Source organism: Staurois parvus, unplaced genomic scaffold (assembly GCF_062004578.1).
Source record: "Staurois parvus isolate SC_StPar_1 unplaced genomic scaffold, SC_StPar_1.0 ptg000045l, whole genome shotgun sequence".
Lineage (NCBI taxonomy): Eukaryota > Metazoa > Chordata > Amphibia > Anura > Ranidae > Staurois > Staurois parvus.
Window position 1 is genome coordinate 2,508,242 of NW_028317841.1, and position 22,019 is coordinate 2,530,260.

The window sequence follows — 22,019 nt, forward strand, 5'->3', positions numbered from 1 at the left end:
TGCGGACATAGTACAGGAGATGACCAGAGACTGCGGACACAGTACAGGAGATGACCAGAGACTGCGGACACAGTACAGGAGATGACCAAAGACTGCGGACACAGTACAGTGGATGACCAGAGACTGCGGACACAGTACAGGGGATGACCAGAGACTGCGGACACAGTACAGGGGATGACCAGAGACTGCGGACACAGTACAGGGGATGACCAGAGACTGCGGACACAGTACAGGGGATGACCAGAGACTGCGGACACATTACAGGGGATGACCAGAGACTGCGGACACAGTACAGGGGATGACCAGAGACTGCGGACATAGTACAGGCGATGACCAAAGACTGCGGACATAGTACAGGGGATGACCAGAGACTGCGGACATAGTACAGGGGATGACCAGAGACTGCGGACATAGTACAGGGGATGACCAGAGACTGCGGACATAGTACAGGGGATGACCAGAGACTGCGGACATAGTAGAGGGGATGACCAGAGACTGCGGACATAGTAGAGGGATTGACCAGAGACTGCGGACATAGTAGAGGGATTGACCAGAGACTGCGGACATAGTAGAGGGATTGACCAGAGACTGCGGACATAGTAGAGGGATTGACCAGAGACTGCGGACATAGTACAGGGAATGACCAGAGACTGCGGACATAGTACAGGGAATGACCAGAGACTGCAGACAGTGCAGGGGATGACCAGAGACTGCAGACAGTAAAGGAGATGACCAGAGACTGCGGACCTTTGGGGAGGGAGGGGGAACAGGTACCTGAATTTGACAGGTACCCGCTCCCACTTTGTCCTTCCTTCTTCCCGCGGCGGCTTCTGTGACAGCTGGGTGCCCACTGCGCATGCGCGAGAAGCGCTGCGCTTTGTGAATGGCCTGGAGCCTTCTGGGACCTGTCGTGTCCCAGAAGACACCGGACCATTCACAAAGCGCAGCGCTTCTTGCGCATGCGCAGTGGGCACCCGGCTGTCACAGAAGCCGCCGCGGGAAGACTGCAACGCTGGAGTGAGGATCAGGTAAGGTCCTGCAGGAGAGAAGAGCTGAGCGGCCGGCCCGATATTCTGACATGGTGGCGGCAGAAATACTGGACCGGCCGCTTTACATTCACTCCATAAGACGCACTGACATTTTCCACCCTTTTTGGGGAGGAAAAAAAGTGCGTCTTATGGAGCGAAAAATATGGTATGTATTGATTTGTTTTTGCGAGGTGCAACTATTCCAAAGTTCCATGGGTAATGTTTTAAATTGAGAGTTCTTATATATTTACAGATTGAGCTTCACCCATATCCATGACACTGTGGCCTCTTGTACTGTGCATATCACTTTGGCATTTAGTATTGTGACATCTCCATTTTATATTTTACAAAAAATCTGGTATTATGTTGTGTTAGTGTGCACTAAATTAATTCTACTTTTTTCCAAAAAATATAGATTAGATAAACATTTGCACAAATATCTTGCAACATAAAAAAATGCAACAACCACTATTATTCTACGAGGTCTATGCTTTCAGAAAATATATAATTGTTTGCAAAAAATGCAGATTTTAATAGGTTTGAAAAATTAAAGAACAGTCCTGAACTTGAAGTAGTTAAAGATGTTGTCATTGTTAGGCCTGGTGTTGTCTGCTCAAACAGGAAGATAGATGCTAACTGGATTTCTGGCAGATCAACAAATATTTTTCTGTACTTGCAACAGTTTTTAAAGGGGCAAAACATGGGAGATCTTCACTTATTGCAGAGATGCACTGAATAGCTTTTTTTTTTTTTAATTTTTATATTATGCAGACAGACTTTAATACTTTAACAGCTGTCAAAAGTGATATCCCACTTCAACAAGATTTTCTCTCACTTCTTATTGTGTCTCTGGGGCAAGCCGGTTTGGAAAAACTTCCCCACTGGGGGGCACAGGCTGCAGTAACATCTCAACAGAGATTCTTATTTTTATCTGCTATTTCCAAAGCTGAAAAGAGCTGTTTGTCTGTTTTAGCTTTAGTTAATATTTGTTTGAAGAGCTAGAATACTTTTTATTGAACTTGAAATGATAATTAGTTGTTTCAGCGTAGCATTTAAACGTTGTGCTGCTGTGTATGGACTCTATCAATTGTGATTTCAAGGATTGCTCTAGCAGTTATACTACAATTTTGCCTCACAGAAATGTCTTGCTAAAAATATACACTGCCAATACAATGTCTGACTACATATTTGTGCCAGGGGACACAATGTACTTTTGGAGCTGCAACTGTGTTTTTTTTCTGTAGCTATACAGAGTCGTGATGATGGATCTGCTGGATATTTTCAACAAGATGCTTTAAGTCTTCAACCTACAGAAATTAAGCCAGATGAAACTGGAGGTATGGCACTGTTTAAAAATATAAGAAAACCCCAAAAAACTAAAGTTATTATAGAAAGGGACAAATGGCTGTTAACATATCATGCTATTTAGTTAAAGGGCTCTTTATATTCCAACCTTCATCATATTCTCAAAGCTCCAAGCTGTTCTTATAGACCCATGTACTTTAAAGGGGTCAATATGAACACCATGTATACTTACGAATTTCATACAGCTATATTTTATAATAATGTAATGTCTGTGAGCAGACCAAGAAAAGCACCTGCTTTTCTAATTATTTGTTACTTTTCATGTAGATAGTGATTATACCTCCAGTCAAATGTAGTTTGATGTCAGACTGACTCACAGGGTAAGGTCTAGCTCAGTGGTTCTCAACCTTTCTAATGCCGCGACCCCTTAATACAGTTCCTCATGTTGTGGTGACCCCCAACCATAAAATTATTTTCGTTGCTACTTCATAACTGTAATTTTGCAGTGGGAGGACTAGTGCCACATCATTGGTGTCAGTGGAAGGAGTAGTGCCCCATCACTGATGTCAGTGGGATGAATAGTGCCCCATCGTTGGTGTCAGTGGGAGGAATAGTGCCCCATCGTTGGTGTCAGTGGGAGGAATAGTGCCCCATCGTTGGTGTCAGTGGGAGGAATAGTGCCCCAGCGTTGGTGTCAGTGGGAGGAATAGTGCCCCATTGTTGGTGTCAGTGGGAGGAATAGTGCCCCATCGTTGGTGTCAGTGGGGGGAATAGTGCCCCATCGTTGGTGTCAGTGGGGGGAATAGTGCCCCATCGTTGGTGTCAGTGGGGGGAATAGTGCCCCATCGTTGGTGTCAGTGGGGGGAATAGTGCCCCATCGTTGGTGTCAGTGGGGGGAATAGTGCCCCATCGTTGGTGTCAGTGGGGGGAATAGAGCCCCATCATTGGTGTCAGTGGGGGGAATAGAGCCCCATCATTGGTGTCAGTGGGGGGAATAGAGCCCCATCATTGGTGTCAGTGGGGGGAATAGAGCCCCATCATTGGTGTCAGTGGGGGGAATAGTGCCCCATCATTGGTGTCAGTGGGGGGAATAGTGCCCCATCATTGGTGTCAGTGGGGGGAATAGTGCCCCATCATTGGTGTCAGTGGGGGGAATAGTGCCCCATCATTGGTGTCAGTGGGGGGAATAGTGCCCCATCATTGGTGTCAGTGGGGGGAATAGTGCCCCATCATTGGTGTCAGTGGGGGGAATAGTGCCCCATCATTGGTGTCAGTGGGAGGAATAGTGCCCCATCATTGGTGTCAGTGGGAGGAATAGTGCCCCATCATTGATGTCAGTGTGGTGGAGGGGGAAATAGTGCCCCATCTTTGGGGTCAGGGGGGGGAATAGTGCCCCATCATTGGTGTCAGTGGGGGGGGAATAGTGCCCCATCATTGGTGTCAGTGGGGGGAATAGTGCCCCATCATTGGTGTCAGTGGGGGGAATAGAGCCCCATCATTGGTGTCAGTGGGGGGAATAGAGCCCCATCATTGGTGTCAGTGGGGGGAATAGAGCCCCATCATTGGTGTCAGTGGGGGGAATAGAGCCCCATCATTGGTGTCAGTGGGGGGAATAGTGCCCCATCATTGGTGTCAGTGGGGGGAATAGTGCCCCATCATTGGTGTCAGTGGGGGGAATAGTGCCCCATCATTGGTGTCAGTGGGGGGAATAGTGCCCCATCATTGGTGTCAGTGGGGGGAATAGTGCCCCATCATTGGTGTCAGTGGGGGAAATAGTGCCCCATCATTGGTGTCAGTGGGGGGAATAGTGCCCCATCATTGGTGTCAGTGGGGGGAATAGTGCCCCATCATTGGTGTCAGTGGGGGGAATAGTGCCCCATCATTGGTGTCAGTGGGGGGAATAGTGCCCCATCATTGGTGTCAGTGGGGGGAATAGTGCCCCATCATTGGTGTCAGTGGGAGGAATAGTGCCCCATCATTGATGTCAGTGTGGTGGAGGGGGAAATAGTGCCCCATCTTTGGGGTCAGGGGGGGGAATAGCGCCCCATCATTGGTGTCGGTGGGGGGGGGATAGTGCCCCATCGTTGGTGTCGGTGGGGGGAGGAATAGTGCCCCATTCTTGGTGTCAGTGGGGGGAGGAATAGTGCCCCATCGTTGGTGTCAGTGAGGGGGAGGAATAGTGCCCCATCGTTGGTGTCAGTGGGGGGAATAGTGCCCCATCATTGGTGTCAGTGGGGGGAATAGTGCCCCATCATTGGTGTCAGTGGGGGGAATAGTGCCCCATCATTGGTGTCAGTGGGGGGAATAGTGCCCCATCATTGGTGTCAGTGGGGGGAATAGTGCCCCATCATTGGTGTCAGTGGGAGGAATAGTGCCCCATCATTGGTGTCAGTGGGAGGAATAGTGCCCCATCATTGGTGTCAGTGGGAGGAATAGTGCCCCATCATTGATGTCAGTGTGGTGGAGGGGGAAATAGTGCCCCATCTTTGGGGTCAGGGGGGGGAATAGTGCCCCATCATTGGTGTCGGTGGGGGGGGGGGGGGGGATAGTGCCCCATCGTTGGTGTCGGTGGGGGGAGGAATAGTGCCCCATTCTTGGTGTCAGTGGGGGGAGGAATAGTGCCCCATCGTTGGTGTCAGTGAGGGGGAGGAATAGTGCCCCATCGTTGGTGTCAGTGGGGGGAGGAATAGTGCCCCATCATTGGTGTCAGTGCGGGGGGGGGGGGAAATATTGCCCCATCATTGGTGTCAGTGGGAGAAATAGTGCCCCATTGTTGGTATTAGTCACACAAATGATGGGGCACTATTCCTCCCACTGACACCAATGATACTTACCTTGCTGACCCCTGCTCCAGCCTGGGCTCGCTCTCTCACTTACCTGTCAGCTGTCTTCCTTCTCTGGCCGCTCTCCTCTTCACTTACTCCGGCAGTTCCCTCGATCTTCTTAGATCTACGCGCGCTGCCGCTCGGCTCCTCCTCTCCAAGCTCCACCTCCTCGCCAGTGATTGGCCGCCTGTGTGCCTCTCCTGAGCTACAGTTCCGGTGGCCAATCAGCGGCGAGGAGGCGGAGTTGTTGAGGGATCCCGGAGGTGTGGCCAGGTGACAGGGCAGCGTGTCATCCCGCCCACACATCGATTGAGTCAGAGGAGCGGTGTCTCGGTTCCTAAGACCATCGGAAATATGTGTTTTCCGATGGTCTTAGGCGACCCCTGGGAAATGGTCGTTCGACCCCCAAAGGGGTCGCGACCCCCAGGTTGAGAACCGCTGGTCTAGCTGTTGAGCTGATTTACTGTTTAGCCAGAAATTCATTTTATGCACCTGTCTGCCCTTCTAAATGAATCACACTGGTCGCTGTTTAGCTTCAAAATGACTTTGTACCTAATGCCATGAAAATTAAAGAAGAATTCCAGGCATGTTAAATCTTTATATAGTTTATATAGTTACTTTGGTGCAGTGGGACTAATGTAACAATGTATATATATCATACCTGCCCGATGCCCCGGGAATTTGGAAATGACTGACGTAGATCTGACAAGGTGGGGAGCATGATGCCTCTGCCCTGCCTCCACCTCATTCAACCAGAGAATGCTTTGCATAATTCAAATCATTCTGTGAATTGTGCCTGTGCTGAGTGGCCGACCTCCTGTGTTTACAATGTATCAGGCTATCCACACAGCAGGGGACCTGGAAACAAGTGAGGATCAGTAGAGTAATGGTGTCTACATCAGTGGTTTGCAGCTTCCTGTGTCATCTGTCAAGTATGGTGTATATATACGTAGTTACATTGTTTCAAGCTGGATACCATGCCTGGTGTAGCCAATCACAGCATATCAACAGAAAGTAAGCTGCCATGAATGAAAAGCCATTCATGACAGCTAACTATTGCTTATAACTGGTTCGGTATTGAGTATTGCACCCCCTTGTTTGCTTTGCAGGTGTGGCAGATCTGGCACTAGGTGATTGGGACTAAATTCCCTTTTTAAAGAGAGCAACTTCCTAACATAAATTAATTTATAGGGCAGCACACCACCTCTGGCTCCAAGGCAACATCTGTAATTCTGGGTCGCCTTCCTCAGGGACCTTCTTGTCACTTTTTAAGACTTTTCTGGTATGGACAAAGCACATGATGATAGAACCTGGAACCTTTGGGGTCCAGTTCATCTGCCAGACAGTACTTCCCTGAACCGTTGTACTTCTGTGTGGATGGGTTGGAATATTCTCTCCGGGAACTCTCTCACGGGGGATTTATGCCAGTGCACATGATGTGAGGCCTGTAAATGCTGGTAAGCAGGTGGAACGTATGCCTTTCAAGGATGAACACCTTTTTGACTATTGACTGGATACATTTATCCAAAAAATCATGGGAGGAAAGAACAATTTTTGTACCTCTAATGGGATGGCAAAAGCCTTTGTAGCAGCAGCCATCTTCATCTGGAACAAAGAACAGATCCTTTCCTTCTCTTTTCGAAATTCTCAGGTGAAACAGAAAATTTCCTCTTGGAAAAAATTTGGAGCATAGACAGGCAACAAACCTTCCTTACATAGAAGAGGTGTCCCCACTTTTTCGGGGGGGGGTGCTTGGCAGCCTTTGCGGGCTATGGACTCAAGATATCTCTGACACCTTGTTTTAAAACATTGTGTCCAAAGGCTACATGCTGGAGTTTCATGTCTTGCCTCTTCCACGCTTCAATCACACAATCGAACTTGCCTACTTCACTCAACAAAAAAGCAGCACTGTTTACTTTTCTGGACCAGTTGAGCTCTCAGTGGGGGTTGATCTCATGTTGATCTTTCAACATGTTCACGATGTCCAAGGTCAGTGGCAACATGCGTCCCATTCTGGACCTGAAGGTCTTACATAATCTAAAGTTCTGTATAGAATCTGTACAGTCAGTGTTTGCTTTCTCCACCTGGGGGATTTCCTAGCTTCTGTTGACACTGGATGCCTATGTCCTTCTTTAACGTTACCTGTGCTTTGGGGTGGTTACAACATTTTCAATTTGGCCTGGCCAAGCTACAGTTAGTATTCATGAAGGTGCCCAGTTTTGGCCCTTATGCATACCTCTTCTGGGGTGTCTGAATGTTCTGCTCCTGTAGGAGCAATTAAGAGATGTGCAAGTACTGCAGGACTTCAGCTGTGTTCTCAATCTCTAGAAGTTAAGCTGGCTATATATCATTTTTTTTTCCTTCAACCACAGGTTAAAGCAAAGAAAACTATTTGATTACCCCATCAACACAGTCAGTGTTGATGGGCAATCGCTCCCAGTGTCCTACTGTATTTTGAATGTGAGAGGTTTCCCTGGTGCCAGAATACAACTATTACTGCTGGCGGCATTATTCGTACAAAAAACTCGACAGTTTGGTTGTATTGAAGTCACTTGGTTGACTTAAGTACAACCAGCCTGCCCATAGTTAGATCGAAATTTGTCCCTTTCAGCAGGAACCGGCTGAATTTCAAACTGTCTGTGGCCAGCTTTATACTTGAAGTCATTACACTGAAATGAGCGTCGGGACGTGCTGACCCATATTCTCAGTTTCATTCAAGACTTTTGCAACTCAGTATCCTGACAGCATGGGACAAAAGAACTCTGTCTATGGATCACCCCCATGTCTCTGAGCACCATGACCAGGTTAGCTTTTGAATTGTGGCTGTCCAGCCCTGGAGTCTGGGAAATCCTGTTTCCCCATTGTATGGAAAGTACTAACGATGAATGCTAGCCAGTCAGGCTGGACAGGAATCCTGAGCTCTGCCAGCTCATGGGATGTAGTCACCAGAGGAAGCCAAGATGCCTAATAATCTGGAGCTCAGAGGGATGCAGCCTGCCTTTGGCGCTAGACCCCCCTTATTTGTGGACTGCCTGTCAAGCTCCAATCTGACACCTCACGGTAGTGGTATACATTTTCAAGGCAGTACCAGAAGTCAGGTTGCTTCCAGAAGCAGTGATCATTTGGACTTGGGCAGAAATACATGTTCCAATTCTGTCCACAATCAGATTCTTGCTGTGAAAAATTGGTGGGTGAAATTCTTCAGTGTCAGAGTGGTAGGCAGGAATTTAATGGCATCCAGACCCAAACACAAACTGGACAGGGATTCTTTGTCCTTTGGGGTAGATGCCCTAGTCACTCTGTGGAATCAGTTCAAATTGATATACAGTTGTGGCCAAAATTATTCAACCCCCACTGAAATTGAGTGTTTTGGCCAGTTTGACATTGCTTTTGATCATTCAGTCATCTTGCTTACATTTACATTAAAGAGGCACTTGTAGGTCAGACAAATATAACATAACAGTTATAATGAAATAACCACAAATGTCTTTTCTGTGCTCACAGCATTATCAGTTTTATTCAACCCCCAAGTGACATTCAATCTTAGTACTTAGTACAGCATCCTTTTACAGTTATAACAGCTTTTAAACGTGAAGCATAGCTTGACACAAGTGTCTTGCAGCGATCTACGGGTATCTTCGCCCATTCTTCATGGGCAAAGGCCTCCAGTTCAGTCACATTCTTAGGCTTGCGCACTGCAACTGCTTTCTTTAAGTCCCACCAGAGGTTCTCAATCGGATTTAAGTCTGGTGACTGCGATGGCCACTCCAAAATGTTCCAGCCTTTCCTCTGCAACCATGCTCTAGTGGACTTGGAGGTATGCTTGGGATCATTGTCCTGTTGAAAGGTCCAACGTCTCCCAAGCCTCAGGTGTGTGACGGACTGCATCACGTTTCCATCCAATATCTCCTGGTACTGAAGAGAATTCATGGTACCTTGCACACGCTGAAGCTTCCCTGTACCTGCAGAAGCAAAACAGCCCCAAAGCATGATTGACCCTCCACCATGCTTCACAGTAGGCAAGGTGTTCTTTTCATCATAGGCCTTGTTCTTCCTCCTCCAAACATAGCGTTGATCCATGGGCCCAAACAGTTCTAATTTTGTTTCATCAGTCCACAGAACACTATCCCACAACTTTTGTGGTTTGTCCACATGGCTTTTGGCATACTGCAGTCGACTCTTCTTATTCTTTGGAGACAGCAAGGGGGTACGCCTGGGAGTTCTGGCACGGAGGCCTTCATTACGCAGTGTGCGTCTTATTGTCTGGGCTGAAACTTCTGTACCCACATCTGACAAATCTTTTCTCAGTTCCTCAGCAGTCACACGGGGACTTCTCTCCACTCTACGCTTCAGGTAGCGCACAGCAGTCGAAGTCAGCATCTTCTTTCTGCCACGACCAGGTAGCGTTTCAACAGTGCCCTTTGCCTTGAATTTGCGAATGATGCTTCCTAAGGTGTCTCTTGGTATGTTTAACATCTTTGCAATCTTCTTATAGCCATTGCCCTTCCTGTGAAGAGAAATCACCTCTTCTCTTGTCTTCCTGGACCATTCTCTTGCCTTCACCATGTTTGTAACCACACCAGTAAATGTCTAGAAGGAGCTGAGTATCACAGTCATTTTAAAGCTGCCTAATTGGTGCTTATTATGCTTGATTGCTGCTCGGTGACATCCACAGGTGTTTTCAATACCTGATGGAAAGCACCTGTATGAACCTCTGTTCTTCAGAGTGGTAGTCTTTAAGGGGTTGAATAATTGTGGCAATGAAGAAACCACATAAGAACCATTTACTACTGTATTACATAAACAATTGATGTCATTTTAGTTGCATTTGGGTAGTTACAACGTCCTTGTAGGATTTGATTCTGAATACAATTCCAAATGTACACTATAGTCCCTAAACCCCTTTACAGCATTGGGGGTTGAATAATTTTGGCCACAACTGTATGCATTTTCCTACGCCAAAGGAAGGCATTCTGATGATTCTCTTCACACCAAATTAACTCAGCACTGTGCAGTACAAAAACCTAGTCAGACTCTTGGTGACCCTTATTGGACTGTGCGTACCTTCTCTTTCAAAGTCCTATGATTCATCCTGCTTTACAGTCATTGTCGCTTTGGAAGCTTGTCTGTAGAAGCCCAATTCCTGTGGGTCGGAGTCTTGCAGACTTTTCTGAAGGGTATTATTAAGCTCCATTCTTGTGGTGTTTACCAGCGCACATGGCAATTGTACTTTTGCTTGATTCAAATAGGGACATTTTTTATCCCACGAAATACTCTCCTGACACTGGTTTATTTTTTCTTTAGTCAGGACTGGGCAAGTCCTTAGCCTTGACTACAAAAGGTCAAGTTTCTATCTTGGTGGTTCTTGTTCAGAGACTGCTAGCTTCCGAATGCTTCGTTTGAGCCTTTGTGCAAATGATGGCTCACATTGTTCCTTCAATACGTTCCCCACTAACTCTATGGGACCTCAATATGGTGTTGTCAGTCCATTAGAGACCAGTATTTTAACATATTCAGAATATTTATCTCCCTCTTCTGTCACATAGGGTTGCTAGTATAGGAAAAAAAAATAAGTCTTTATGGCTGGGGGTGTAGTTGCTATCATCCCTGTTTTTTGTATAACATGCTAATTTGTACCTCAAAAATGGGACTTTAAAGGCAACCATACGATTAAATCCAAGATTACAAAATTACTATTTTTCATTATTTAAAAGAATAGATAGTTTAAAAAAAAATGTCACAATATATAAAGTTCAAGACATGGTAGACGTTCTAAAATAATGTACATGAAAGGGTGTATACATTTACATATCCATTATACTCATTATACAAAATGGTATTCCCCAATTGCTGATTTCTGAAAACTGCACAATTAAATAATCCTCAATGCAGGGTTAATTCAGCCATAGGGTACCCAATTCGTTTCCAGCTTTTCAGAACTTTCTCTTTCTCAGGGATATGTTACCGCTGTATGGAGTGCAAGAATTCATCATCCGCATAAGATACTATGTTACAATAGCACATTACATATTGCTCACAATTAAAGAGAGAAATTCACAAGCCCACTTACATATAATGCAAGATAATTCAAAGACAGATGCCACCTAAGAACTGTCGCTGCTCCCAACATATGGGAACCTTGAGAACATTAATAAGACTGCCAGGCCAATACTCAAATTATCACTAAGCAAAATATAAAATATCAAGAGTATGTCCAAGGAGGCTAAAATACCCTGAGAGGCCTAACTTGTAAGATGTATATACTCCTATATAGCACTATTATATGGTTGGTGTGGAGAGAGATTCATCCCTGAAAACATAAATGTGGGCATAAGATGCTCAAGATCAATAATAAAACATGTATGCAGATGATATAGATATTTTACAATGGGATTATATAATTAGATATTCTATAGCCAAGATATAGGATAGGACTTGAATATACAAAGAGTATATACGTATATATGTACAAGGGCATATAATCCTATATAGGTATAACAAGGGGCCATATTTAAAACTTAGTACACACTAAGTATGCCTTTTTAAATGATCCTTAACATTAATAATGACATTATTATTGTTTTTAAAGCTAATCTTATAAATAATGAAAAATACAACCATCATTTTTTTAAAGTGTTACTAAACCCACAACAGTAAAATCAGTCAGTATATGCAGTAAAGCATGCTTGTTATACTCACTGTGGAACCTAAGGGGTTAATCCTCTGCATTGTGTAAAAAGGCTGCTTGATCCTTTCTTCTCTGCCCCTTCTCTTGTTTAAATGACCACCTGATACAGACTGAATCTGTAGTCACATGCACATGCTCAGTTTGGTGTACATTGCTAGAGAGGTTTGTTTTTTTTTTCTTGGGAGAGTGCATGTGATCAGCACAGGGCCAATCAGCATTATCCAGACAGAGGGTCAGGGGTTTTGGAACCTTTTCTTGTACTTCACAAGGGCAAGGTTTTTTTTTTTGAGATCAGGAAACTCCTTCCTGCCAAAGGTGGTCTTTGCATTTCGTAGTTCTGAGGACATGGTGCTGCCCTCCACTGCTTGGCTGCGGTTAGGGCAGTGTGGATCTACCTCACAGTTATGGCCTCAGTTTGGCGATGTGCTACCTCTTACGTGTTGCTTGAAGGGACAAGCTGCCTCTCAATCGACAGAAGCTATGTGGATTTAACAATTCGTCACTCGAGCTTCTGACCTGAAAGGTAGAGTTCCATTTTCTGGCCTTTGTTTCCCAGGGCATTAAGGTGTATCCCTTCCTATTTTAGGATTTCTAATGCCTGTCAGACATAGGCAGAGCCATATTAAAAGTGGCTGCAGATTTGTTTATTTCTTTGCTTGTTGAATAAAGACTGCAGTGGTAACACAAAACTATTACTTTTAATCAATTTAAAATGTATTCAATTGTTTACCTACTGCCATACTATAATTTGTTCTATACTCTTTGTCTACAAACAGTATATCACTGTAAAGCTACATGCTTGAAGTTTTCCACGTTTCCATGGCTGACAATAACTACAACTGATAAGCATGTACTCTCCTCTAATGAATGGTAAGTCCCAATTCTATCCAATAGAATCATTGGTAACTCACTGTTTTCTTTTTTTCCTGCAATGTTTTGTAGTGTTTTTTTCTAGTCTTGGATAGCGAGGGGAAGGTTGGAACCCCTGTCAGGTTTTTACTACCATCTGAGGTTCCATTAAGCCTTTAATCCTCACTTCCTGAAATGTTGTTTTAAAGTTGACACTGTGTTAGCCTGTGAACATTCCAGCACATTTTAGCCTGTGAATACAGCACATTTTTCCATCTCTGTCAGGCTCCTATTGACAATGCCAAACTGGTTCGGATTGGGCATGTCCTTCCATTTATAAGCTATGGGACTCCGTAATTCATTTTTATAATTTACGTACTCGAGCTGGTCCCAAACTTTCCAGAATTGGTGCTTCTGACCCTTTTTCTCTGTCGTTATCCCAAGTTAAAAATTCTTTTTTTTTAAGCCATATTCTTAAGAGAATGTATATTTTTGACTGTATTGTAATACTTACTGTCTTTTTTTTTTTAACTTCCCTGGAGGTATTCCCAAGTGTAGCTTGGGGTGAAGTTTCAGCACCACAAGTGGTAACCCCGAGCTACACTGGGGAATACCCTGCAGCGCTGCTCCGGGATCTCTTCTTCACTTACCTTGTCCTTCGCTTCCGCGATGTCCCCCCTGCAACGTCCCCAGCAATGTCCTCCGGCCGATGCCGGCATCTGTCTTCCGGGTTCTGTTCCCTGTGACATCAGGACGTACGGGGACGGAACTGGCGGGAAATTTAAAAATGTCAAAAAGTGACATTCACTCAATACACTAAAAGCACATAGTATAACATTACTGTATCAAACCATTTCACATACATTTTGTCCCGAGTGCTTTGTCCTGTGCCTGCCTGCACTTTTACTGTTCTTTCTGCCTGGAAACTGAGAAACGTCCATGGCGTCCAAAAAGCGTCCCTTTAGGTCAAAAGCGGTTTTAGACCAGCTAGAGAACAGCGATAGTAAATTAGAACTATTTGCAGAATTGAGTGATGATTCGTGGGGAAATTCCTCATCAGACACTGAAAACAATTTTGCGACTTTGCTCAGTGATGTGCGAACTTGGTGCTTTATTTCAAATTTCAGTGTTTTTGGTTTGATTATATTATTGAATTAAATTTATTATTTTTTTTTATTATTATTTATGAAATTATAATATATGTTTTCGTGTTTCAAATTTTAACATACAGGGGATGCTTACTAGTCTCTTGTTCGGCTGATTTCAGTGAGTTATTCCTAAAAATTACAGGCCTACAAGAAAAAAACTACATATTTCCATGCAAAAAAATGTACCGCTTTGAGCACAGAAATACTGACATAATCAGACCGCTAGGGAGGCTATGCCATATTCTTGAGAGAATATATATTTTTGACTAATGTTTTTCTGTTACGTCCATACCTTTCCACTCTATTTTAGATCTTTTAGATTATTGGAACGTACGTATCTACAAAATGTGTCTTTGTTCTATTATTTCTTTATTTTTGTATTTTTATATTTGATATCAGTACATTTTGTTTATGGATTGTAAATAGTCCACTCTCTTCTGGAGATAGGGAAGACTTTGTTTTTATATTTTTCCTTTTTGATAACTAATAATAAACATATATTGCTTCAAAAAGATAATGTTATGATTTCCTATGATAACAATGGACGCTGCGGGTGACATACCTGGAATACATGCATTTAGACTGTACATAGTTTCACCTACATTGCAAATGGCTTTGAGAGACCAAAAATCTAGGGAGCTATTTTATTTAAATACCAACCTCCGTTCTGAAATTTGAGCTCTGGAATGCTCCTGTGCTCCACTCCAGATTCAGTGCAGTGATGTGTGGTCTTACCAATTGAAGTACAGGGGAAGGAGTGGGCCAGATCTCCAAACTTCAGGAGCTGCGGTTGGAGTTAGTTTACTAGACCATCAGGTTTTTAGACTTCCAGAACTATCTAAAACAGGCATTTCTAAATAGCGAACTGTACCACTGCCCCACCCGGACCATGGTGGTCACAACTTAGGTGCGGTCTATTTCCCCTACCCTCCACCACTATCCTTTTCACAGCAGAGCAGAGGTCAGGAGGCGTAGCACTGGATGGAGGGCGGGAGCTTTCCAAGAGAACGTTTCAAGTTAATATGAAAAGTTAGCTCCTGCAGCTCCCGCTCTTGGCCTCTGTCCAGTGCTGCTGTGCCGCTCTGCTGTGTACTCTTGTCAAGTCGGAGTGTTAAGGGGCTAGAGCACGGCAGTGAAGAATGGAGGGAGGGGGGTGATGGGAGGTGATGTGAAGGGGCAGAGACTGCTGTGGGGAGTGCGCAGAGGAGTGCACTATTATTCGGGGAGGGGGGGTAAAAGAGGGGGCAGAGAAGGACACCGATGTCTGTGGGGAGATGGGGGTGAAGGGGGGCAGAGGAGGACACTTATGTGGGTGTAAAGGGGGACAGAGGACACTGCAGTGGGGGGAGGTTGAGGATGACACTGATCTGGGGGGAGGGGGGCAGAGGAGGATACTACTGTGAAGAGGGGGGTGATGTAAATGGGGAGAGGACACTACTTTTGGTGGTGGTAGTGATGGGGGGGGGGGGTTTGATTTGAAGGGTTGAGGACACTGCTGTAAATAAAAGGGGTGTGTGATGGGGATTCAGAAGACTACTGTGAAGGGAATGGGGGGAGGTTTTGTCAAGGGGGGCTTAGAACACTACAGTTAAAGGGGAACTGTTATTTGAATTGGAAAGCTGTGATACTGTATGCAGGGGGGACTGAGGACACTTTTATGTAAAAATGGGATTGAGATTTAAGAAGAGGGGGCTATGATGTAAAGGATCTGAATCATCGCACAGACCTCTGTTGTAGAAATTTTTTTTTCTGTGAATTTTAATTTGGTATTCCTGATTTAAATGTTTGTGGAACTACCTGCAGGCGCTTTTGGCTGTCTTCTATCCATGTATGCTGCCCGTGCATTTTATTTAGGGTATGGACTTGTTTACTTTTAAAGAGTTAATTCACCTTAAAAAAAAATAAAAATAAAAAATGCAATTTAACATCCTACACATACCTTAAACCCCACAACCCTGGTCCCAGCTGCATTTACCCCCGTAAGTGATACAGTTTCATCGTCCATGCAGCCCAGTGCAGCAGTCCTGGGGTATAAAAACCCAGCTGTTCTTCCTCTTCTTTCCCTAGAGATGCCAGGATGGATCGGAGTGGTTCTGAGAGGTCAGCACAGTCGTGTCTGCCCTGACTAATCAAAACTGTTGTGATCTATCCCAGCATCCTAAGTTAGGCTAGTTTCTCTTTCTGAAACGGTGAACTAACCTTTTAATCCTAAGGGTTTATGTACAACAAAACCTTCGCCATTGGTTAGATCTTGCTCTGTTTCTCAGATCATCTTCTAATCTTTTTACTTGCTTTTGAAATTCCTGGTCTTGGTTTGGAAATGTTTTTTATGCTTTGCTTATTATACTGCATAGTTCTTCTTTGAATACATGCCATAAACACGGAGTGCATTGCATGCAATTTTAACGGCTGTTTGTATACTATCTCACAGTGAACCCTGCAGTTCACACATGCTAGGACCCAATGAGAAGCATGCTTACTTATAGTACCCTAATGAACATAAATGTGATCACTTCCTGGGGACAACAAATAACTTCCAGAACCTATACAAAAATAACTGAAGTAGATAGATGTAATTAATATATATTTTCACTGCTTTGTCGTACTAAATTAAATTTGTCAGAAGGGTGAAGATGGACTATACAGTATTAATAATACAGTCCTATAGGGAGGAAATATACAATTATAAATAAATCACACAATATGGGATTTTAAGCGAGATGTCAAATTTTAATAGAATTTTGCATCAGTGTGAATTAAGCTTGCAACATTTTTCTCTCGTGTTGACACGTGTAATTAAATCCGGATACCTAGTTGTTTTTTTTTTCACTCTGAAAATTAGTTTTCCACTCTGCAAGGAACCTTTTTTTGAAGAGGTGCACAGAATTATATTATTACTTTTACTACCTCTGTTTATTATTACCTAGATAAGGTACTGGGCTACAGCATATTTATTGCTGTCGCAGATAAACTGCAGACACGAGGCCAGCTCGAGATTTCACAAATGGATGTGATACAACATACATATATTTGTCAACTCCCCAGAGCATCACAAATGGCCGAAAGATATGTCGTTATCAGGCAAGTGATACAAGGAATAAATAGTAGGAATACAGAAGCTTTGTTAGAGTCCACTGAGGATTTAGTACTGCTCATAAGCTTTATTCCCAGTTGCGGTTTTTGTTTAGCCTTGCTATGTGGTGACATTTGAGTCTGCATCATGTAAAAAAGCTAAGTCAATTGAGGTTTGAAGTGCAGTCTAATTTCTGTTCTCTTCAAGCTACTGATGGCAAACAATCTTGTGGGATGATTGAAGCCTTTGCAGCTTTATATTGTCTCGGCTGTGGAATTGTAAAAGTCAGCCCTTAGTCTTGATCGGTAAAAGGTGCAAGTGTCTCTTTGAATGGACGTGTTTCTGGACATTTCACAACGTTGTCTCCTACAGGCTGAAATCCCTTGTATGCGTGGGATTTTAATAGGTGCTTCATTATCATAACTATTTTAATTATAGGAAAATATTTGCCGCACACGAAAAATACCATATGCCCGTCTGCTGCAGTATTTTAGCTAGCACAAGCACAACTGTAAGTGCTTTTTAATTGCTCAGCCACTTTATTATTCATTTGCATTGCTGAATGTATTTTTATCTTTCAAAGACAAATATTCATGAATTGTTTTGTGCGGAAGTATAAAGCATCAAATAAAAAAGTCAGTACATTTCATCAGTAAACCTGGAGTATCTGCTGTTGATCTCTAGAATGCCAAAAATGCAACTTTTTTTTTTTCCTTTTCTGTAAAATTATTATGCTTTTCTGTCTGTGTCTACTGAATAAATACATAGTAAGTTGATTTTTTTTTTTTTCACACTTGACAGAGGTTCTCCTTTTTTTTTTCTTTTTTTGCTTGGTGTCAAATGTAAAAAAGCAAAGCCCAATTATATGTGTTATATTTATATTTTCTGCTACACTAAGCACTTTTTGTGAAATACAAAAGGCTTTCTCACTGTAAAAGTAAACCGGTATTGAGTGCCATGGCATATGCTGAAGAAGCAAAGGGCACAGTGCATGTAAGGTTTGTAAGAAAGCTGGCAAAAAGTAAGACACCTCAAGGCAAAATGGTTGCATGGTATAGTGGTATGTACAAATTGGTAATCCATTTTCCAACTCTTCTTTGCTCACAAATGAGGAGATCTTAATTGGTGGATATATTTTACATCCAAATGTTCTGCTGCACCTGAGTTGGTATGCCTTTGAAGAAATAATGGTAGTAAATATAGTATATTTTTACAAATAATATAGTGTATGTAAACCATCAGCTTGTAAAACAGCCCTTTCAGATTGAAATAGAAATGAAAGTCAAAACATTTGTGTATATGAAAAAAAATTTAAACACTTTTTCCCCCCCTTTTTTTTAATAAGTGATCACATTCCATCTGTTCTCAGCTGCATAAGATCTGGGAGAGGAGAAACAGCAGTAAACTGATATTCCCAGTGAATGGCTGTGCAGGGGAGATGTGTCAGAACAAGTCTGATCATTGGTGGAGAGCACACCAAGTTCCTAGCATAGCTAGAGAACTGACCACGGTGTGTTCTCATACTTAGTGTTGTCAGTTTTTAATAGGAAAGCAGAGGGACTGGCAGGAACACCAGGTAGTTCACACAAAGGAAGCAATGCAAAGAGAACAGGATCATTTTTCATACAAGTACATGGTACAGCAGGCACATTTCAGGAATGTGAAATGTTGGGTTTACATATTCTTTAAAGAGCTGCTTTCAAAATGATTTCATTATGAGAAGAGTGCAGTATGTGCAGTAGGAATCTTAAACTATATTTGGTTTTGTAGGGTTACTAATAGGAGTATTCTGAACCCTTTTTCTTCTGATCTCACCAGAGTGTACATTCAATTATTCCTTGTCAAAGTGACTGGGACAGCATTCTAAAATGCTGGAGTGATGAACATTTTTCTGGGGTGCCGTTTGTAAGTGGCATTTCAGAAAATGTACATGGACAGCCAGTGCGTGATATGAGACAATGTACACAGCTGTTTTGGAGTGGTTCTGTACCTTATTAGGGACGAGCTCAGGCATGTTCAAATACTAAATGGCATATAATGTAACAATTGTTGCTCTAGAGTGAATGGAATCTCACACGTGGGCATGAGGGGGTACCACATCCCTAAGGTGTGTGTGTGTGTATATGTATGTGTAAAATATATATCAAATTGACTTTATCGCCACTCCAAGGAATCTCACAAAACATTAAGTTAAATGTATATAAAATAAAAGTATTCATCATTGATGGTAAATAATAAAAGCTAAGACATTTAAAATCCTACCATCATATATTTTTCCTCCATTTAATAATAAACTCCCTATTAGTATAGTATGTCAGCTGAAACCCAAAGGGTATACAGAACCTGCACTATAGGAGCCATATTGAGTAGCTATAGGGAGTATCCACAGTTCCTTGACGTGTTGCAGAGCATGCCACTTCCTTGGGAGGATAAAGGAATTCACAACGATTCAAAAAAAATGTGTACAAATGTAGATATTCGCAACTTATAACAACCAAACCACATACAAAATTTAAATAGTTTACGGTATAAATTTATAACAGGTCTTGAGCTACAATTGGCATCAAGTGTGGTATTTCCAATGTTTGCAAGGTGTGTGGTCATCCCTGGGCGAGTGTGGGAGTGCATATAAAGGTGTCCCTAGAAGGACAATAAACAAACATGAAAAACAAAAAGATATATAAATGGAAGTGTATGCAACAAGGCAGAGTAGAGCATGTAATACCCCCCAAACAGAGTATAACCAATGAAGTGGGAACCTAACTGTATAGAGATGGTCTTTCAGAAACTTTAGATCTCAAATTATCTTTACTGATTGGAAGAAGGCCAAACTTTGTATAAAAAGGCACAAAACTTAGGTGGAGAGGTCTGCAATCTAGTCCAAATTCGCCTGAGCTATCCTGCCAGAAAACTATCACTACGGATCACCAACTATAAGGGGCTGAGGAATTCTTTTCCCCACAGCCACATGTATACACACCCCTTGTATACATGCAGTAGCAGGACAGGAAATGCCTCAGCCACTTATGACTGGTGGTCCTTAGTGATAGCTTCCTGTTGGGATAGCTCAGGCCTTTTCAGGCTAGTATCTGAACACGCCTGGGCTCCTCCCTGGGATGACTAATCACATTGATCACTGCCCCATTAACGTGAATCGTTTGCATGCGGTGACGCTGCCCACTGAATGTGATGACGGTAAGTTTTGTGATGACCAAATATTTGAGGCATATGTATACTCCCGTATGGCCTTTGCAGCTTAAGGGGTAAGTGATAAGAGCATTTTAACCTCCTATTTGTTAAGACCCCTTCTCTCCCAGCCACAAGTGTAAACTAGGCCTTAGTAAATCAGTCTTACCGTGTCAGGTGTGTGCTTTGAAGTCACTATCTACTTAATTTTCACCTGTTTTTTATACATACAGTTTGTGGTCACTGGCCATTTTTTGCTTTCTTCTTTTTTTTGTATATACTGTATAGCTGTATTCTGTATAATTCAGGTTATCATTATTTGCTATACTTCGTATTTAACATTTGATTCTAAAAACCTTCCCTAGCTCTCTGAAAAGCAAAAACCATGGCTTAATCTGGAGAAGTTGTCAACTTCTGCAGGACGTTGTAATGGAAGATTTTCCTGCTGAAATCTTTCTTCAAAGACCGAAGATTGTAAAGGTTAGTCAGACAGTGACTGGATAATTCTATTCATGACATTTTCCAACTTGTTAGGATTTTCAGAAAATTTAAAACATGCTAGGATTTTCTGATTTTCTACTAAGAATAGAGAAGTGAGAGGTTAATTCTTGAGATATGTATATATTTGGCTAAAGAACTTATGACTTTGATTTATGATATCTTTATTTTATACAGCTGAAATAAATGATTGTGCCGGATCACTAAAAATAATCGTTCCTTGCTCTCACTTTATTGGAGTCTTACTTTAAGGAATGTCAGATTCAAATGAAACCAAGAGTTGAACTGAGTAGAAAAAAATCCTTAATAGGCTGCATTAGGTCTGTTGAGGATCAGACCTACTCTGCTTCAAAAATATTACAGTGCTTCTGTAATTAACATAGTAAAAGCAACTTACAGTGTTATGTCCCCAGGCAAGGGACCAGATTATATTTTCTGAAGTATTCAACTGTGACATTTTGTAAGGAAGCATAACCTTTATATGTTTTTGAACTGGCTGGGTTCTCATTCACATTATGTTCAGAAGCTGGCTAAAAGCTAGCTAATGCCAGGGCATCTCCCTACAGTGCCCTGTCCATCTGCACAGCTTTAGCCTATTTCACTATAATGTCATACACGACTTCTCTATAATTTGGGAGTAATGTGGTTTGGTAAGCCTCATTTGAATTATTCATGGTGGAGGTTGATTAATGTTTTTATTTATATATATATATATATATATATATATATATATATATATCTATATATATATATATATATATTATTATACAGTATTTATAAAGCGCCAATAGTTCGCTCAGCGCTGTACATTACAAAGGGGGACAGGACATGTGACAGAACAATACCAATACAATGCAAAACATGAGGGGATCAAGGGCCCTGCTCTTTCGAGCTTACAATCTAGGAGGGAGGGGATGGTGGCACAGGAGGAGATAGCTGTGGGGGATGGAGTGGTAGAAAGAGTGGAGGAGGTTGGCAAGTTAGCAGGGGGTGGGGTAGGCTTCCCTGAAGAGATGGGTTTTCAGGGTGCGCCTAAAGGAGAGGAGAGTAGGTGATAATCTGATGGGTTGGGGCAGGGAGTTCCAGAGGATGGGTGACACCCTGGAGAAGTCCTGGAGGCGGGCATGGGAGGAGGAGACCAGGGAACTAGAGAGAAGGAGGTCTTGTGAGGAGCGGAGTGTGCGTGCTGGGCGGTAGTTGGATATTAGGTCTGTGATGTAGTTCGGGGCAGTATGGTGGACAGCTTTGTACGTTAGCGTTAGGATTTTGAATTTGATCCGTTGCGCAATAGGAAGCCAGTGGAGGGATTGGCAGAGGGGGGTGGCGGATACAGAGCGGTTGGAAAGGTGAATGAGTCTGGCAGCCGTATTCAGGATCGACTGAAGCGGGGATAGCCAGCGGCGAGGCAGGCCAGTGAGG

At 43.1% G+C, this 22,019-nt stretch overlaps 1 protein-coding gene across 1 annotated transcript in view; it reads left to right on the forward strand.

The window, feature by feature from the left end:
* RTTN (rotatin) overlaps window positions 1-22,019 on the forward strand; it is a 326,182-nt gene that overhangs the window by 45,691 nt on the left and 258,472 nt on the right. Inside the window, exons 5-7 of the mRNA XM_089664026.1 lie at window positions 2,273-2,365; window positions 12,623-12,716; window positions 20,468-20,582. Coding sequence (XP_089520152.1) covers window positions 2,273-2,365; window positions 12,623-12,716; window positions 20,468-20,582 — 302 coding nt within the window. The remainder of the gene's footprint in view (window positions 1-2,272; window positions 2,366-12,622; window positions 12,717-20,467; window positions 20,583-22,019) is intronic.